The following is a 20411-nucleotide window of genomic DNA, read 5'->3' on the forward strand; positions in this document are numbered from 1 at the left end:
AGGAAAAGATACATTTTCAATATCAGTTATTGCACTACTATATAATATACTTATCAGAACGCTACAGCCGTCCGTTTGAATCTGCTCTGTCATTCACTGACACACGACAACAGGAAGTTGGAAAGTGCAGTTTCACAGTACGGTTTGTCTGGAAGCGTATTCTAATTGGTGCAGATTCTCAGGAACAAAAGCTTTACTGCCTGCATGCGTGTGTTCTGTTGTGTGGCCCATTGTGAAGAGCTTGGCATGAAGGGGGGTTTGTAAATACCAGCTGTCATGTTACCCACCAGTACCAGTACCACCAGATAGGCCCAGAGTAGTCACTAGTAATCTAAAAAGATATTCCTACTGTTTCTTCATTTTAAATGCAAAAGCTCAATTTGATTTTCACACAAAGAGTAAATTTAAGTGCGACCTCATGTGTATCACAGTGCAAATGAAAGCTTTAACAAACATTCAGTCTGACAAGTAACCGTTTTACAAGATTGCAGAATTATCCCCCAGAGGTCTTCTTTGGCGGGGGGGCGCAGTGGGTTGGACCGGGTCCTGCTCTCCGCTGGGTCTGGGGTTCGAGTCCTGCTTGGGGCGCCTTGTGACGGACTGGCGTCCTGTCCTGGGTGTGTCCCCTCCCCCTCCAGCCTTACGCCCTGTGTTGCCTGGTTAGGCTCTGGCTCCCCGTGACCCCGTATGGGACAAGCGGTTCAGAAAGTGTGGGTGTGTGGGTCTTCTTTGGCCATGTCACAATATTACATTGTTTCTGAACATGCTGCATTAAGACCTTTCTAAAAAGTAGCTTTTCTTCCTCTGTTCTCTACCATCCCTATTTTTGGACAGCACTAAGCTAATTATGAAGTTCAGTTTTATTGTACTGTTACAGTATAGACAAGAATGGCTCAAAGCTGTTTTTTCTTTGAAAAGTATACTGTTTCAGATTATTGGAGAGATCTATGAGGAAAAGTAATTTGCCTAAATTACTGCTGTCAATACCAAGTGGTAGAGACGAACGAATGTAAAACTGTACGTGAAAGTATTTTCCAAGCAGAAAACCGTGGAATTTTAAGTCTAACAAAGAAGTGCTGGCACACAACAAAAGCCGCTGTAACCAAGGTTAGGCTTAGGGTTAAAGTCACTCTGGTGGTGAATTTTCTTTTAAATGCAAGACATATACAACCTGTTATGCAAAGCTGCAAGCTCCTGCACGTAATCATACCAGGTTTAAAAAGACAGTTAAAATACAGGGTATTTCGGAATGGTTACAGCACATGGAGGACCCTTATTCCTAAGAGTCTCACACAGTCATTGCCTACTTTCTTTCAGTTCGGTTTACCTCACACATCCCACCTTTCCCAGCACTTTAGTTTGCAGCACTTTTTCAAAGCTCCACTATATAGCTGTGCCATTTGCACGTGAGCACCATAAAATTTACCCAGTGATACGCTCAACAAAACGTTTTTACATACATAACTAGCTACCCCATACGGTATGTCAGCGTTTGCAGTGTAAATATTGACCATAGAGAATTTCATGACAGGGTTAGTAACCAGGTCTGGTTTCAGTACACCAGTGCATGTTTGTGTTTGAAACAGGTACAGCTTTGTCCTTGCGTGCCAAAGCCAGTGTAGTAGAGTAAACACTGGAACCTGTCCATAATGGAGAACCACAGACTCCACATTCCAACTGGCTCCAGTCTCCCCACAGTTGACCTCCCATTGCATTCAAGCACTACATTAAACAAGGGCACTTCAGGGTTTAATTAAAAATACAAGGTATTCTTAATATACAAAGTGATAGTATTAAAGTTAATTTATAACTTAATCGGACAAAAAATTGCTGTGGTTATTTTTCCCATCTAATATTCAAAGGAACAGAATGTTATTACAGCAATGAAAACAAGGTGTTTCACATAAATTACAGCTGAAGCTACCTCAAAATACATTCATGTAAAGAAATCCAGGATGGGAAAACATTGATGAAGAACTCCACTGTTAATTCAATGTTATATCATACTTTTTGATCTGACAACCTTCAGTGGATGAAGTAAGAGAGACCTTCCTGTTGAGGCTCAGGTTTTGCTTCCAGAACAACTGAGTAACAGCTAATGCAACAGTGTTAGAATCTTCACCTCTGTTTTCTACCATTTCTATTTTTTTGGACAGCACTAAGCTGATTATGAAATTCAGTTTTATTGCACTGTTACAGTATAGACAAGTATGGCTCAAAGCTATTTAGATCCCACCCTGCATTTTGATAATTATGCAGCTGCGCGGTAGCTATGACTATTAATATTTATTTAGCTGACATTTCACTCCAAAGGGACTTTCAATATTAGGTTTGTATACTAAGCTTCTTACAATGATTTACCCATTTATACAGATGGGTAATTTTTATTGGTGCAATCCACGGTAAGCACCATGCTCAGGGATGCTGCAGTGTATGGATTCACAGCAGGGTCCTTGTAATGCAACACACTGACTCCAACCACTACACTACCTGCTGCACCATAATTATATTATTATTTTGGCATAATCAAAAATTTTGTATCAATTTCTTAAATCCTGTTAGAATTAAATGTGCACACAAATGGAAGTGGAAGAATAACTGAATAATTCCCTACATTTTTTTCTAAGCCATGCTCTTTTAATACAGGGAACATTATGGCGATGCTGACCCTAGACAGAAGTTATGTGCTGGTATTGTTACACTTTGGAATACCTTCTCACAGTTAACAGGGCAATGCAAGGCTTCCATTTGAACCTGTGCTGTCAAAGTGCACACCTGAATTTTCCTACCCTAAATCACTTTCATTTCAATTTATGGCACCCCTCCAAACACTGGGCATTAGGATGCTAAGCAAATCATCACCACAAAGGATTTTGTAACAATATCAATCATCAGGGACAGCATCATCCATCCACTTCATGTATGGTAGATTGCCTTGTTCCACAGGGATGCTGAGGACCTCAGGAACCCCATATGGGTGAACTGACCTACAACGGTGGAAATATTCATTGTTCAGAGAACATTTCCTGATGATCAAACAAACCAGAATGCAGAAATAAGTAAGTGTTTTGTTCCAGTACAAGCACTTCAGTGGAAGGAAAGAAAACTATTTAAAATATACCAGGGTAGTAGAAGAGGCTGATGGCAGAAATAACTCACTTTATAAACTCTGTAAGCTCTTGAATTTTGGAAGTTCTTGTTTTTGCCAACTATAAGAAAAAGAAGAGTTTTAGTTGCTGTTTCTTTGTAGCAATGACAAAAGGATAGGTGTTAGTTATCTAAACTCACCAAAAGGATTTCTGTGGCATCCTGAATTTCACCCTTCCAGAAGTACCTAAAATATACAGTTTACAGGGTGAACTGATATACGGTGGCGCAACAACTTGACAGATATGAGGGAGGGGAACCAAAAATATTAACAATGGTACTTGCTATACACAAATATTGAGACACATGTCAGGGTTGTTTGAACTTTAGGCTTACAACTGAGTACAGGCAGTCCCCCGGTTACGAACGCCTGGCATACGTACAACCCGTACTTACGAACCACCCCCTTACGGACTGGAAGTTAATTTTGTCACATTTAAGTAACAATCAAATGAAAACTTCATAATTAAGCCTAGTAAAAATTTGAGTTACTGTATATACAATGGTTCATAACGATAAACGGGCCTTACTTTGTGATGCCCATCAAAACATAGCGTGTCTACAGTGGTTTGTCGGCTTGTGGGTGGGGTGCGTGAGCCCGAGGTACGACAGACTTCCTTCTTTTCCTGTTAAGTGTCTCGTGTGTTACTGGATTTGGCTTTTTTTTTTTTTTTTAAACCCTCTGACCATGGCACCAAAGCATAAATGTGACGGATGTGATGGTGATGCATCCAAGAAAAGGGAAACAATCACAACTGAAACTAAATTAGAAATAATAAAGCGAAAGGTAAAACGCCAACGAACATGAATGGAAAGCAAACATTATTTCTTTAATATTTTGCACACACGGACACACTCTCTCTCTCAGAAAGCACACAGTTACAAAAAAACACTTCTTCCCAGTTGCGGAATCTCACTCCAGACAACCCCAAACCACCTCTCCCCCTCTATTATAAATACTGTAGTTGCATTAATTATTATCATTACATTGTGTTATTATTCTAAGCGGAGGAAGATGGATGGATGGATGTATTATTATTATTACTGTATTGTCATATTAAAGATGTTTCTGTGTATCCCAAGTATTTCTTTAATGTTCTTATGTATAGAAAGGTACACGATATACTATATACTAAAACATTTCACTGACGTTAGCTATCAACCATACTTAACTGTTCCGATTTACGTCAAAGTTCGACTTAAAGACAGACTGAGGACACGGAACTCGTTCCTAACCCGGGGACTGCCTGCACCTACAAACAAAAGCAAGATTCTGTAACATTCCTATATTCTATACTTTTCAATAACTTTTGACTAGTAAGTGGCTCAGTCTTTCAATCGCCGTTTCAAAACATAGAATTTTACATCCAACACTCTGTATATACAGTCCTGTAGCAGGGAGAACCTAACTAACCATCTCATCTTACCCTATTAGGAAGTTTAGAAATAGGTTTCCAGGAGACTAATAAAAGAACAATTGTTTCCCAGGTAACCGTGCTCTTAGAACATGGGGAATGCTAGGTTAACCACCGATGATTGGTGCTGTTACTAATTTGGAAAGCCTCTGGCAGGTCATGCTGCACTTACATGACAAAAGCCCTGGGTAATATGTTGATGGAGGCAGCCAGTCTCTTCTCCATTATGTCTCTAAAGAAAAGGAATAAAATAAAGGGAACTGAGTGTTGACAGCTGCTGCATTGTCACAGGATAAAATGCATCATGCTTACAAATAGTAATTCCACATAAAATTTTCAGTGGCCTCAAAGTAAATTGTGCTGCTTGGTAAAATGTGAATTCCTTACTCTCCACTACCAGACAAATTGTCAACGTTCATTGTATTGTATAGCAATGCCTCCAGCACCTATAAACAAGTACAGTCTTTTGATGGTCAAATCCCGGATGACTGGTTTCTCAACGCAAACACCAATTGTATAAGACACTTTCACTTTTTTTAACCACAGAGCCTTCCTTCCTGGACAGTATTTCAGGACATCCTTGCTCATGGTTTAAGTTTCAAAACAGAAGGATTTTTTTCATAATAAATAGTAACAATGGTAAATTCAATGTGCGTAGTTAGGCTTTTTAAGGCATTTTATTTCACAAACTGTAAAGCTGCTTTCAGATCACAGAAATGAGAAGAAACATAAAATTTAGTAGAAGGTAAAAACTGGATCTTCAGCTTACAGTTTGCACTGGAGGACTAATTTTCTTTGCAACTCCAGAGTTACCCCCCATATCACAATCAATGAAAATAAAAATAATCAACTGAGAATAAAAATATTGTCTTCAAGAATATCTATTCAGTCCTGATTGTTGCCCAATTCATCTCATAAACATGTGCAGCATTTTGTAAATTCTTGCAACTTTGACTTATTTCTACTTTGGTCTCAGTGGTAACTTATTGTCACTATTAGAATCACCAATAGTCATAAACAGTAGACACAAACTGTAAACACTCTGGAAGCAACTTGAATTAATGCAGCTCCATGCTCCTCTTTTGTTGGTGTCAGCTCAGCAGGTAAACTCTGATCACATACATGGCTACAAGCAAAAATTTTAGAGAGAAATTAAAAAAAGTTTGAGAAGTCTTAAATTTATAGCTAAATTTGTAAGATGAGGAGAGTAGTGTATTTAGTAATTACGCAAATGCAGTTGCTGTAAGGGACCCTGTCTCCCACTGTTACTGGCAGAAATGAATAGATCCATGCTAATCTAGACACTGCAATACAAGATGAATTATCAAAGGGACACACTGATATATCAATACAGAATTATGCTCGCACCTTAAAAAAAATTCGATCAGAGTTCTTGTTATAGGACTTCATGAAGGCCTAGCTTGTATTGGCTAGAATTATTTTGAGGGGGAGGAAAAAAAAAAAAAAAAAAAAAAAAACAACAATCTAGAACACCAGAACCCCAGCTCATAGGACTAATTCCATGAAATCACCCTACCAGGTGAATTCACTTGAGGGGACTTACCATTATTATCATTATTAATAGGGGAATGAAAAGAGTGTCAAAAAAAGAGGCTTTTAGAATAAAGTGTCAGCTAAAATTAAACTACCAAAATAAAACACCAACATGCAATATTAATAAAAATTATTGAATTCTGTCAGTTAATATTAACTATTTAAATTATCCAAATTATTTAAACTAGTTTCATGAACTGTGCAAGAGAGTGCATCATTTTTAGACAAAGTGTCACCTTCATATCTCAACTTGTAAAATACAGAAGAAAAATGAGTTCTGAAATGAAAGGCTGTGTGTGAGTGCACTTCAGAGCTGGTTTGTCTTTTTTCAGCACTCTTTCTTGTGCTTCTCCTCCTTTGGTATTCCTGTACTGCTGCTTACAGTAATATACATCTGCTTTTTACAATGTTCTTAATGATTTCTAACAGTCCATTAATTGTGTGGGGGTATGTATAAAATACTTTTTCCCTCAATTTAATGTCTCATGAAAAGGTCACAAAGGTGGACATTTTTATCATTTTGCTCAAGGAAATGTATAAGATCATACTTTTCCAATGGACGAAAAATGCAGTGTAAGGTTTGACACTAAACGATCTTCATTTGACTGAGATTTACGCTTTATTTACAATAGTATAAGAGTATTCATCTTGTAATAGTTTAGTTGATTTCAATGAGTTACTGTTTACATGTTTATATAGCTTATTTTTAAAAGGCTGCATTGAATCTTATTTTAGTTGTGAGTTATATTTGCCATAATTGCTGTAACTGTTAATATGAAAGGAAGTATGTGCAACTGATATTGTTTTGCAAGAAGCTTAGTGTCATGACTTGCTGAGCGAAAGGCATAGTAGACAGTGAATAAAGCACCTGCTGTGGAAATAAATTGATTGTATATGGGTGGTGTGGTGGTACAGCAAGTAGCGCTGCTGTCTCACAGTGCCTGTGTGGTGCGAGGCGATATGGGTTGAATCCCCACTCAGTCTGTGTGAAGTTTGTATGTTCTCCCTGTGTGGGTTTCATCCCACAGTCCAAAAATAAGCTTTTCAGGTTCACCCATAGTGTGCGAGTGCCAGAGAGAGTTTGTTCCACTGATGTATGGATGAGTGACCCATTGTAAGTAGTGTATTAGCAGTGTAAGTCACCTTGGTGAATAAGGTGTGTGGGCTGATAGTAACACTACATAATGTTCAGTGGAAGTCGCTTTGGAGGAAAGCGTCTGCTAAATAAATAAATGTAATATAACCAGGCACAAATTCGACTGTACTGAATAATAAGCATGTTGTATGGAAACTGAAATGGTGTTTTATTGTACAAGTCCCCATTCTATGTTTGTCCGCCATATTTATCTCATACAAAACCATATACAGTACAGACTCTTATTGGGCAACAGTGGAGACAGACTGGTACCAGAAAAGAGATTTTGTCAGTTCTCTCTTCTGTTGTCGGAAGACACCTTCACAGCAATCCCGTCCCATCGGCACTGTAAATTTGCCCTGCGGTCACATTATGTTCCACTACTAGCTTATGAAACTTTTCAATAAATTAACTAGCAGACACTTCACCAGCACTTTTCTGTTTGCTAGAAATATGGTGTTTCCAAATGACATGACACTTTAAATCTCTCCAGCCAACCAACAGAGAACGCAAAATTGCCCAGAATCACAAGTTTCTCATGCAACTCTAGCCTTTCCCTGCAGCACTGGTCTTGAAATACAAGCAAACCACTTGTATAACACAGAGACTAAAGCATCATAGCAAGACTGATAAAGAGTCTGCTGATTTGAAGTTTTGGGAAGGGGCTGAGTGTAGGGTTCAGACTCAAATTCGAAAAACTCACCATTCTGAGTTTACTAGTTGTTTGAGCACTAGTTATAAGAGTCTGTACTTTTATATTTAGTCATTTAGCTGAAGCTTTTCTCCAAAGTAACTTACAGTGTTGAGGGAACAGTTATTTACCCATTTACACAACTCAGTAATTTTACTGGAACAATTTAGGGTGAGTACCTTGCTCAAGGGTACTACAGCCGGCGGTGAGGCTCAAACCTGCGACCTTTGGGTCCAAAGGCAGTAGCTCTAACCACTACACTACAAGCTGTCCCTTTTTTCAGAACATACTGCACACCTGGTGTTCTCTACACTTCTGTATCACCGCTCCAATTTATATCTGAGACACGTTCCCTATCATACTCTAGATCACATTCAAGACCCTGTTCAACACCCATCATCATCACTCCACTGTTCAGCTCCTGTCCATCTTTAACTCTTGGGCTCATCATACATTCCCCCAATACCCTTTGCTCCTCTATGGCTGGTCTCATGGTTTCCCTACTCTACGCCCCTGCACTCTAAATCCCAAATAGTGGAATTAGCTGCCAACAATCATGCCAGAATTATATATATATATATTAAATATTCTAATTTGCCTTGGACAAGATTTCAATTAAACAAAACACTACTGCATTTCAATTAAATGTCAAAGTAATTTAAAATAATTTCTGCTTCAATGATATTTATATATCATGGGTAATTACATTCAGATGATCCATGAACAAACACAGAATAATTTTCTTTAAATACACATGTGGACTTGGGTAAGTCTCAATGTATTTAAAGGATGGATTATGCAATATACTATAAAACCAGTAATTGGACAACATTCAGGTCATGAAGCAAAGCATCAGCTGTTGACACCCTGAAATATGGTAGTCAGAAAAACAGTACCTTCAAAGGTAAAACAGGACCCACATTAAAATATGAGCCTCTAACATTTTCACTACAAATTCAGAGGCCGGTGCATTATAATACTTTATTTAGCTAGCGCACGTTTCCAATAATCTGAAAAGATAAAAAAAAAAAAAAAAATTCAAAATTCCATTCTGCTCTTCACATTATTGGGATGAACCTATGAATGATTAGACAGTGGGAAAGAAGCTAATCAACTCTTAACATCAATGACAACACAGGTTCAAATACAACTATGGGGGGTGCAATATGCCACTCATACCTAAACTCCAAAGCTTACTTGGCCTCTTGGCGCTAATCTATGATTCAAGCACGGTCTCGTTAGAGAGGAGAAATACCTGGCGATGCTTTTGGCCACTTGCTCATTGGGGCAGCTGACGAGGAGAATGGAGTGGTGGCCTGGCACATAGCTTCCTGTCAGTGCTGAATGTAAATGGAGTCCCAGACTCTTCAGCACGGGGTACATAGTCAGGCTAAGCAGCATTGCCTAACAAGGCAGGCAAAGCGCAAGAAGAGTAAGAACACACTGTGATATACAACACAAGCACAAAGTCTACAACTAAACAGCCACATCTGGTTCACTAAATATTGCCTGTTTCATTTATTTTTTGTATTGTAGTGTGTACAGTTGGATCTGGTCAAAAATAGGAAATAAATGAGTGAGACTATGATAAAGAGCAAAGAGTATCAAATGCCAAATTCAGGAACAAACTAACACACGCACAAGGGGTATAATTTAAGGTAAATGAGGTCCATACACCATTAATTTTAAAAAGAAATGTAGAACGTGATAGTGACTGGCAATGAAGCCAATTAAAAGGTCTAACATGACATTAGGCAGTAATACAAGTTTTATAATTGATTTATGAACAATTATAATGGGCCACCTAATTTTGAACAGGAATATCAAAAACAGGAAGCATCTGAAACTCAGGAAAGTATGAGATACTTGTTCTCCCAAGGATGAAGGACACGGATACTCTGCAATCCAAACTTCCAACTTTTCTTTACTATAGCTCTCGTAAATGAGCATACCATGAATAGCGTTTGACTTCATTCTGATTACTTGCAGCAATACAAGTAAATACAATCTTCGAAAGGCAAATATATGACAAGCTTGTTAAGGTAACTTTGTCACCTAAACTAGCTTCCTATTCCACGGCTGTTTATAACACACAGCGAAACCAAGATGAACGGCCTTCACAGATTGACCACAACGATTAGACGCTTAGCAGGGTGCGTAAAATGATGATCGCGCAAAGATTAAACTCCATGCATGTTTCCTGTACATAGTAGGAGTGCACAGACTAGTCCGTTTTTCAACTTTATTGCTGTGTGATGAGATTTAAAGCTTGAAGTCGACTAGTCGCTGATCATGTCATTATGACACTAACAACACGGATGCCTCCGAGAGTCCACCACAGCCGAAGGAGTCCGTGTTTATTTATTAACACTGCATATTCCCACCATGGAGAACCTGCTGCAGTGATGGGCTCACCAACAGGACAGATTTCCCCATTTGGCCAAGCTATGCAAAAGCTACTTGGCTGTCCCAGCCACCAGCACCCCAAGAGAGAGAATTTGTTATCTGACAGGGAATACCATCACACAACAGCAGATGAGCCTTCATTTAGCCCATGTTGATGCCCTCATCTTCTTACACGCAAACCAGGATCAAAAAGTAAAAACTGACAGAGCAGGACTATGACACAGAGTAAGCTTACAGGCTAGATCGTGCGTGAGTTTTGTCTCCCTCCCCAAGTTTTATACCATTCTTTATTTTGCACCGGTCATTTTTCTTTTGCAGTTAAATGGGAGTTGTTGCATCAGCATACAAATGTTACTGTTGCATAGAAGTGTTGGTGTTGCTGCTGAGTTGCAGCCTGTTTTATGTACAACCTATGTATGAGCTGTCTGTTGTCAACATATGCATTCAGTTTGAGAATATAGATTGTCAATTGTTGCAAAACATTCCTTTCGCCTGTGTTTTTATTCATGACATCATCAGCGATTAGTCAACGTCGACTCGACTTTTAAAAAATCTAAAGTCGTGCAACCCCTAGCACACAATGCATGGATACAGGCCTGGCATGCATGGGACTTGTGTCATTCAATGCATCAAGACTGGGTCAAAGAGGTGTCAATTTTATCCTGGGGTCATTTCCAAGGCTGCTGTTTTGCAGCTTTCAGCGAACACTCCGTTGTGTGCGTATGTATGTGTGTGTCAGTCATGGCAGCCAAACATTGACTTGTGACCTCCATTTTCTTGTTCCAGCCCGCTGCATTGTCGTTTGCATATGCATTTATCATCCGACACTTCCTCAAACTGCCATGCACCTGGCAGTGCTTTTTGTCTTCTTTTGAACCCTTAACTGCCTCATGTTTTCAAACAACCTGGCATGGTTCAGTGCTGACAGTCAGGCCTCTTTCACACCCAGTGCATGACCCCACCACCACCACCTAAGACACCAGGTGGCATAGTGGTTGGAGCCACCACCTTCCACAGGAAGATTAGAGTCAAACCCCATCTTGAGTAAAGCAAGTACCCACAACTGCTCCAGTAACAATTACCCAATTGTATCAATCACAGAACAGGCAAATATTTTCTCTCTCTTTGGAGAAAAGTGGCAGCCAAATGAATACACCATATGTGATTCACTGTACCCACAAATTCACTGTTTTCATGGGGCTTTTCCTTCATTTTGTCCCACTTTTACAGGCTGTGTTTTTCCAATTAATCTCAGCTTTAAAAAAAAGTGCATTTTGGGGCCCAGCACTGTATATCCTCTTAGCATTTAGGCCTCATAAAGCTAAAAGGGTGAAGAGAATTGTTCCACCATGTATAATCTGCTCTTCAGCCCTGGCTCAGTTCCACCGTAATGGAAGGTGGGAAATAAGTCCTTTAAAAAAAATAAAATAAATAAAAAAAATAAATAGAGAAAAAAAAAAAGGCAGACTATGCTCGGTTAAATTACCATGAGAGTAATTTTTTTTTTTTTTAATTAAACATTAACATCCCGTTGCGGTGTACTCTTTTTACGAAGAGAAAAAAAAAAAAAAAAAAAAAATCTAAAATTTACACCGAGAGCCGCAGAACCTCAGAAACACAACATCATGTCATGACTGAAGTTGTTGTAGGAAAGGAAGCGCTCAACACACCAACTGGAAATAAAAGTAACAAGAAACTCCTTCGGTCAACACGTGACGTGGATGGATGGCGAGGAGTTTGGTGACAAACACACTTGAAGCTAACGTGTCATACTTCGCAGGATATTTCATTTGCGGACTCTACTAGGGACAGACCCCTCTGTTCCGCTCCGCTCCGTCCCGGACCCCTCCGTCCCTGTTGCGGGAAATGAGAGTGAGTGACACACAGCTTTCCACGGGCGGCCACTGCGACTGTCACTAACTCGCGGCAACCTGCACTTTCCCCTCGGAATCTACATACATGCAGAGCGGGCGCTGTGGAGAAAAAGAGGTATATTAAGCGCGAGAGGTGAACAAGAAGTACGAAAAGAAGCGGAAGCCGTGCGCTCACCAGGAAAACGAGTACGAATGCGGGGCGGCACAGCGGCTGAGCTATGGACTCCCGCAGACAGCGCTGACAGACCCACTCCACTCTGCCGCTCGGCACGCCCGCCATCCCTCAAGCTTCGACCGCTCGTTTCCCGCCACCGTGCGCGAGGACCGCGGTACGGGCGGCGCAGTTACGCCGCTGCGGCGATCCAACTGTGGCTTGTCCGTCTCGCGCACACGGCTCTTCTTTTGAAAACCGCGGAGAATGCTGGGAGACTTCCACCGCGAGCGACTCGAGCGCCCGTGTGAACTGCGCTCGCTGCCACACAGGCTGCGATCCCTCGGGCTGCGTGCCACCTGCGCGTGCTATTGACGCGTGCATGCACGCACCTGCATTATAACAATGAATGTCCTGTCCTGTCTCGGTTCGGGCCCCACCACTGCCTCAGTCAGTACCCACTGTGATAAGCGGATTGCGAGCGTTTAGTCATTTAAGCCCCTTTCCGGGACACGCCCGTTTTCCGGCTCGGCGGTGTGTAAGACGCACCCAGCGCTCCTCCGGTACTGAGCTCTGAAGGGACTCTTAAGTGCTTCAGTTCACACTGGAGTTTCACCCAGTTTATTCACTGATTTTTGTTTAGTTTATCCCCTGAAAAAACTATCAGTTTTAAAATCGGAGGCACTGTGTTTAAATAGCTGTAGGACGAGGATGAGTTCTACGCTAGGAGTGGTATTAAAACCCAAGACTTACTGGTTACACGGCCGACTTTATGCACCAGTAAATCTATGCAAGAAAACTGGCGCTATGGGGAAACCTAAACCAAATTGCAACACAAGTTTTTTTTTTTTTTTTTAATTTTGTTTCTTGTTCGTCATACTTGATAGAAAAATAGTCTTTCAAAATCCCCCTCATGGATAAGCAGCTAATTAGCATAAATCCAAAATGGCCACCAATCAACCTGTTTGAGTTTCTCTATCTCATTAACTATTGCCTTTAGACCTTCAATGTAGCAAGTAGACTGGAATATCACCCTTCATAATTTAAAGATCGTGTCAAATATTGCCTGCGATGTCATAATGCCACTTTGATATCGCGCTACATCATCGCACTTTCACGCAATAATAACAATCTAATCTCAGTTAGTGGAGGCAATTTTAAAAGCATGTGGTAAGAACCATTTATCCAAAGTTAAACAACATTAAGACTCTTATTCTGCCTGGAGTTCGGTCAAACTGGCCACGTCTTATCTAGTACCTACTGCAGACATCTACTGTAGCTCCATAAAACTAGTGTAAATGCAATTTTGCGAGAATGTAAATACAATCTTTTGTTTCGTAAGTGTGGCGAATCAGATGTTTCGATCAGGAATTGATCCCTCCGTGCTCCGTTTCAGAGTACACAACACGGCCGTCGTCCCATCTGAAAAGGTGGAAGTGACCACGCAATTTGTCATGTATGAAGAAAGCCTGGACAATAGTGAAGAAACATTCAGTGTTATGGAGAGAGAAAGGTGTTGCAACAGTAAATCAAGCTAGTATTGCCCGTGGAACTCCTCATTAAAGCGTTTTTGTCAGACAGCAGTTGCATGTTAAACGCACAAGGAAGTCAAAAGCTTGAAAAAACATTTTGGTGGTGATGTTGTGATAACGAATGTAAATAGGAGGCCTGATGTGACCTTTCGGTCTACTTTCGCAAAGATACTACAGACATTCTATGAAGCAGCAAAACTGGAGGATGAAGAATCGAAGAAACGCCAGAAGAAATGCCGAACAGCGGCAGCACCAATCAAAGCTGACATCAAGCGTCATTTTATTTGTGACTTATTTTTGTATATGCTGTATGTAGGCTTGTTTAAAATGAACTGCTCCCACTGAGAATAAAGTAAAATTAATTAATGGTCTGTTGTGTGAACCAGCAACCTTTTATAGGTACAGGTCTTGTCTTGAACCATTATACAACCAGTTCCAGTTGTTATGATAGATACAAGGCTGGTAGTGCAGTGGCTTGAGCTGATACCTGTGGGCCCAAAGGTGGCAGGTTTGAATCTGACCTCCAGCTGTAGTATGTTTTGAGCAAGCTACTTAACCTAAATGGCTCCAGCAAAATTACCCAGCTGTACAAATGGGTAAATAATTTTAGGTACGTTAACACTGCAAAATGCTTTGCAGAAAAGCATCAGCTGAATAAATAAATGTAAATGCGGAGACTTGCAGCTTCTGTACTCACTGATGCCTTTTTTTATGCACAGGTTTACATGGGTCATTTGTTTAAACAAATTCTAATTGGGCGGTGCAGATTGAGAGTTATAAGGATTATGACATGTTTAACTTTCCAGTGAGTCCTGGAGCACAGGTAGATGGGGACTGTGCAGAACGCAATGTAACCACTAGATGGCAGTGCTAGAAAATTCATACTGCACCCAGTAAATAGTGAACAGTATCAATTAAAAATGAAATGGTGAATCTGCAGTGATTATTGGGAGTTTATGTGAATCAGTATGAGTGCTGCTGAGCTGTGTTGGCCTGCCATCACATCCAGGGTGCACTTTCTCATATGCCCTTTTTTCCCAGCCTTCGGTTCCAGGTCACTGTGACCCAAAATAGATAGATGGGGAATATCAGCTGGACTCAAGAACAAAGAGGCAAAATACAATGCAGAGAGAATGTACAGAATCTGGCCACGTTCATAGTACGACCTGTGTATATTTGCTGAGTTGGCCTAATTGCTGGAAATGTTTAGTTTTTAGGGGGTGTGGTGGCGCAGTGGGTTGGACTGCAGTCCTGCTCTCCAGTGGGTCTGGGGTTCGAGTCCCGCTTGGAGTGCCTTGCGACGGACTGGCGTCCCGTCCTGGGTGTGTCCCCTCCCCCTCTGGCCTTACGCCCTGTGTTACCGGGTTGGCTCCGGTTCCCCGTGACCCCGTAAGGGACAAGCGGTTCTGAAAGTGTGTGTGTGTGTGTGTGTGTGTGTGTGTGTGTGTGTGTGTGTGTGTTTAGTTTTTATGTTTTTTCCTAAAATCTACAGTTCAAACGCTATATTTTGTTAATGCACAACTAAAACTTTTTCGATCTTTGGACTTACTCACTTGTGGCAAGTACTGGCAAGTATCAAAATGATGCTGTTAATGAGTTAAGGGCAAAGGAGAGAGAAAAACCTGCTATTTTGAGACTCAGTTTAATATTCCTGAGCTAAATGGTGTATTTACTGAGAAACATGAAACAACCCTTTGAACATAAAATGTATGCGTGACATTTATAAGATTTTAATTTGTCTTTGTCATACTAGATATTGGGGGGCACGGTGGCGTGATGGGTTTGGCTGGGTCCTGCTCTCCGATGGGTCTGGGGTTTGAGTCCTGCTTGAAGTGCCTTGCGATGGACTGGCGTCCCGTCCTGGGTGTGTCCCCTCCCCCTCCAGCCTTGCACCCTGTGTTGCCGGGTTAGGCTCCGGACAGGCGCCTTCAATGTGTGTGTGATAATAGATATTTTAAACAAAATGGAAACTATACCAGTACCCTTTCTGAAGATGGTCAATTAAGCATTGAGCAAATATTAAACTATGATGCTGAAGCTAAAATGTATTGGTTTTTTTACTAAAACCACTGTGTGTAGTTTATTGTTATTTACAATGTCTTCATATCCCTAACCAAGAGGTTTTAATGACAGTACAGTAGAAACATACCAGAAAGCACAATATAAAGCTTTTTTCCATAAGTAGTGTGCCAAATTTAGATGAGTCATTCCCTGTGTATAACATGTATTTTGTTCAGCTCGCCTGACCAGATGACACACCTCTATGAATATCACCTTCTTGTCATGAGTCCTGAAGGCTGCTGTTTAGTGTCCCTTTGGGACTCCATGAAATTAAGAAGAAAGGTTAACTTGGTCATTTTCATTCAAGTGGATCAGCAATAGATGCAGCTTTGGTATGAGTCATGAGTTTACACAGAAGAGTTATTCAGTTACTAATGATATTTCAGAGATCTGGGAAAAGCTTGTATCCATTATAAAAAGGCTAAATCATATTGATTAAAAAAAAAAATCTAAATAAACCATGTGCTTTTGTAGGCTACATAAAAGGCTCAGGTACCCCTTGGATAATTTCCATTTTAATTTGAGTTTTATGACTGGCAAATGCAGGAGAGATTTAGTTAAGTTCTTCATTTCCTCTTAGAAGTGTTTCTAAAAGTCCTATGAGGGTGCACATATAATGGTGCGTGGAGGAACTGAACATTTCTGTAAGACAAGTGTCAGTTAAAATCACGGAAGATTGGCGCTCTAATTAGATTGTGTTCTCTGCTAATTACTTGCAGCCTTGCAACGAATCAGTCTACAATTGTTAGAGGTAAGGCACAGGACCACCCCATCATCTGCACTTACTCTTGTTTTGCATCCAAACTGTGTATAATGTCTTTTTAGTCTTTCATGTCAGTTTACATTTCTCAGTATTTATATAAATAAACCTGAAGACCCACAAGGATACAATAACGAAACACAGAATACAAAGAAGCACAATTTCTTACTACGTTTCCTCTGTATTATTATTATTATTATTATTATTATTATTACATCCTCATACTTTTGTCTGACTTTTCTAAAGTTTTTGAACAACGACATAAAACAAAACCTGAAACCACTTGTTGCAAGCAGGGGTCATGGCGAACCGGAGCCTAACCCGGCAACACAGGGTGCAAGGCTGGAGGGGGAGGGGACACACCCAGGACAGGACGCCAGTCCATTACAAGGCACCCCAAGCGGGACTCCAACCCCAGACCCACCAGGGAGCAGGACCTGGCCAAGCCCACTGCGCCACTGTGCCCCCCCCACCACCAACAGTATATTATTTTTTCCATTTTTTTTAATTTTTATTACATCGTCCGTTCTCATGTTAAACTCAGTTAGTGTTCAGTGTCTAATGTTAAACTTTTCCATGCTGTTGCTTTTCTTCCAACTAGTACCCCACTGGTTAACTCACACTGCATTTTCACTCTTGCATTTTTTCTTTTAACTCAGCAAAGAAGTCTAGTGAAGACTATAAAAATCACATAGCTGGCTTCTGGAAAGAGACCTTTTATTTGTTTTATTTGTCTTTAAAGAAAAGGACGAGATAAAAATGGATTATTGATTGCATCCCCGAGGCACTTTTGTCTAGGTGGACTCTAGCTGACTGCCCCGTTGAAAGCTGTTTACTTTCTGATGGTCCAGTGGAGGAACAATAATGTGTAATTATATTCTCTGTGGGGGGGACGTTTTGGCAAACACTGGAATTGAACAGTGTAAAGCCACCTGAAACTCCGCCGCGTGTTCCCACCGAGTCGGTTAATAAAAAAGGATGAACAAACAGACAGATCAATTACCAGTGATGTAGAGGAAGAAATCCCACAGTGTGAAAGGTAAACAGATCGCTGTGGAGGGTGACCCTGCGGCTGTCACGGACTTCCTTTCACTTGTGGCTTCTTCAAAATTGGACAGACAAGAGCGTTCAAGACACCACAACACCTTTATAATTTTCTCCGACTGCAAGTGTGTCAAGCGCAATCGAGAAAGGTAAGTTTGAGTAGTATTTTTTCAGTTCTATAATGAGCTGTATATGGCATGTCGAAAAAGTCGGGCTTATTAGTTGCATTAAAATATTGCTGTTTTTAAGGACACAGCCAGGGAAGTGATTAAGACGTGATCACCAAAACATGATCGCTGAAACATTGGTGATTCTTATTTCTTATCTTGGACAAATACCTTACGGCTGGGTTTATAAGTTGCTTTGCTCATTCTCCATACTTGGACCCACCGTTCCTGTGCTGTGAGACGGTGGCAGAAGCCACTGTGTGCTGCCAAGCTGAATATTCAACCCTGAAATGTTCATTAACCTTTTCAATTAAAACTAAATGAAAGAAAGTGAGGGGGTGCAGTGGCGCAGTGGGTTGGACCACAGTCCTGCTCTCCGGTGGGTCTGGGGTTCGAGTCCCGCTTGGGGTGCCTTGTGGCGGACTGGCGTCCCGTCCTGGGTGTGTCCCCTCCCCCTCTGGCCTTACGCCCTGTGTTACCGGGTAGGCTCCGGGACCCCGTATGGGACAAGCAGTTCTGAAAATGTGTGTGTGTGTGTGTGTGTGAAAGAAAGTGTAAAGAAAATGCAAAAATAACATTCAAAATTACATTTGAAAACTGCTTGTTCACTGCAGGGTCACGGTGGTCCGGAGCTCATCCTAGAAGCATAGGGTATGAGGCAGGGTACACACTGGATGAAACTCCACTCTTTAAAAAAAATGTAAATATTAAAACTGATAACTGGAAATGGAACTTCAAAGGCATAGTTACTGACACTTCTCTGTAGCATCTCTCCAATACCCATCTTCTTGACTGGTGTATGTATAGTTTAACTTTATGGTCAAAAAGAAAAACAGTAAGCTATTATAAAGAGCAACGATAACTGTAATGCACAGTAATTACTGATTGAAGACAAAAGAGAAAATAAAGGAAATTAAATTCTTCCTGTATTATGAACTTTTTTTGTATATTCTAGGCTGATAGAATGCTTTGTTTACATGTTGGACAAATCCAATCAGCATTTTCAAATCTGACAGCAAGACATTACAGCTAATAAAATCCAGATTTTGACAATGAGAGACAATAGTTCAGGTAACAGCAGTACTGGTCTCACTTCATCAGAAGCACTGTGCATTAACTGTGGTCTTTGGTCAAGCTATAGTTTCGACAAATGACCATTCATTGGGTCATCAGAAACCTTTCAGCAACATGTTCAGTCTATTATTAGTAGATGCAAATTTGTAAGTTTTAAATTTCTATTATGAGGAGATGTGGTGGTGCAGCGGGTCTGGCTAAGTCCTGCTCTCTGGTGGGTCTGGGGTTTGAGTCCCGCGTGGGGTGCCTTGTGACGGACCGGTGTCCCATCTTCTCCCCCTCCAGCCTTCTGCCCTGTGTTGCCAGGTTTGACTCCGGTTTACCAGGACTAGCGGTTGAAGACATTGTGTGTGGGTGTAAATTTCCATTTCTAATTCTTTTTTCTCCTACGTAGTTCTTGTTCAGTTTGAATAGATCGTAACCATTTTTAATTTTGACATTTTAATTTTTTGTCTGAAATTTTTGGACATGGGTTTTCCTTACAGATAAAATTTTAAAGCAATTCCATTTTTTTTGAATTGCATGAATTTGTATTTATTAATAGTTAACTGCATGACTGAAGTAACTTAACTGAACAAATGAGTGAATGATTGAATCCACAGAGAGTATAAATCCAGATCAAGTTTGGGAATCAATTTTAATTTTCACAAAAGTACCTTTGACACTTGTATTAAAAATCTTTAGCATCTACCCATTAGCACATGTGGCCTCTATATCAGTACTTTTGGATAGTCTCCATTTTAGCCTGCTAGTCTTCCTGGTGTAGCCTTTTTCAACCTGTGAAAAGAACTTTTTTATAGCATGCACAAAGCAGACAATCCATTACGCTTCATTCCTCTCACTGCAAATATGCCATACAATACATTAAGCAGCCCACATGGCTACAAAAGAGGTCCCTATTGTGACAATGGTCACGTAGCTCCACAAGTCCACTATTTTTCTCTACATCCGTAAACAAGTGAGTGCCAGCCTCCAGCTGGGTGCTGGAAAACAGCCCCCTCAGATCAGAAGAGAAAGCGGCTTTTATTACCCAAGCACTACAACTCCTATGAAGCAAAGCTTTATCATTTTTTTATGTTAAGATTATCTCTACTTTTCATTAGGAATTTCCTTCGGGTTCCGCATTGAATTGTTTTTTTTTTTTTTCCCCAAACAAAATAACCAGTGCATGACAGTTAGTTAGATTCCCATTCAGTAAGGTAGACAAGGACTCTCAAAACTGGTGAGCTCAGGTAGAAATACGTTTTCATCAATAGTTACACATTTCATAGGACTTTCAAAATACGAAGTAAGAAAATGCTAATGGATCAAATTTACTGGCTTACATCTTTCTGGCATGGGTTGATTTCAAAGTGAGTCTTTCTGGCTGTCAAAGATACCAAAATTTCACACTGTTAGCT

The 20411-nt window shown here is 40.5% G+C and overlaps 1 protein-coding gene across 1 annotated transcript; it reads right to left on the reverse strand.

The window, feature by feature from the left end:
- Positions 1-1355: 1355 nt before the first annotated feature.
- On the reverse strand, positions 1356-12879 carry LOC108927255 (protein CutA homolog). The gene is made up of 6 exons (XM_018740434.2): positions 12398-12879; positions 9198-9346; positions 4735-4794; positions 3289-3334; positions 3160-3209; positions 1356-2987 (listed from the first exon to the last, which is right to left on the reverse strand). Exons 1-6 carry the CDS (start codon positions 12500-12502, stop codon positions 2885-2887), a joined length of 513 nt encoding a protein of 170 aa, XP_018595950.1. The 5' UTR covers positions 12503-12879; the 3' UTR covers positions 1356-2884.
- Positions 12880-20411: the final 7532 nt, after the last annotated feature.

The sequence above is a fragment of the Scleropages formosus genome, chromosome 6, assembly GCF_900964775.1.
Source record: "Scleropages formosus chromosome 6, fSclFor1.1, whole genome shotgun sequence".
NCBI classification, from domain to species: domain Eukaryota; kingdom Metazoa; phylum Chordata; class Actinopteri; order Osteoglossiformes; family Osteoglossidae; genus Scleropages; species Scleropages formosus.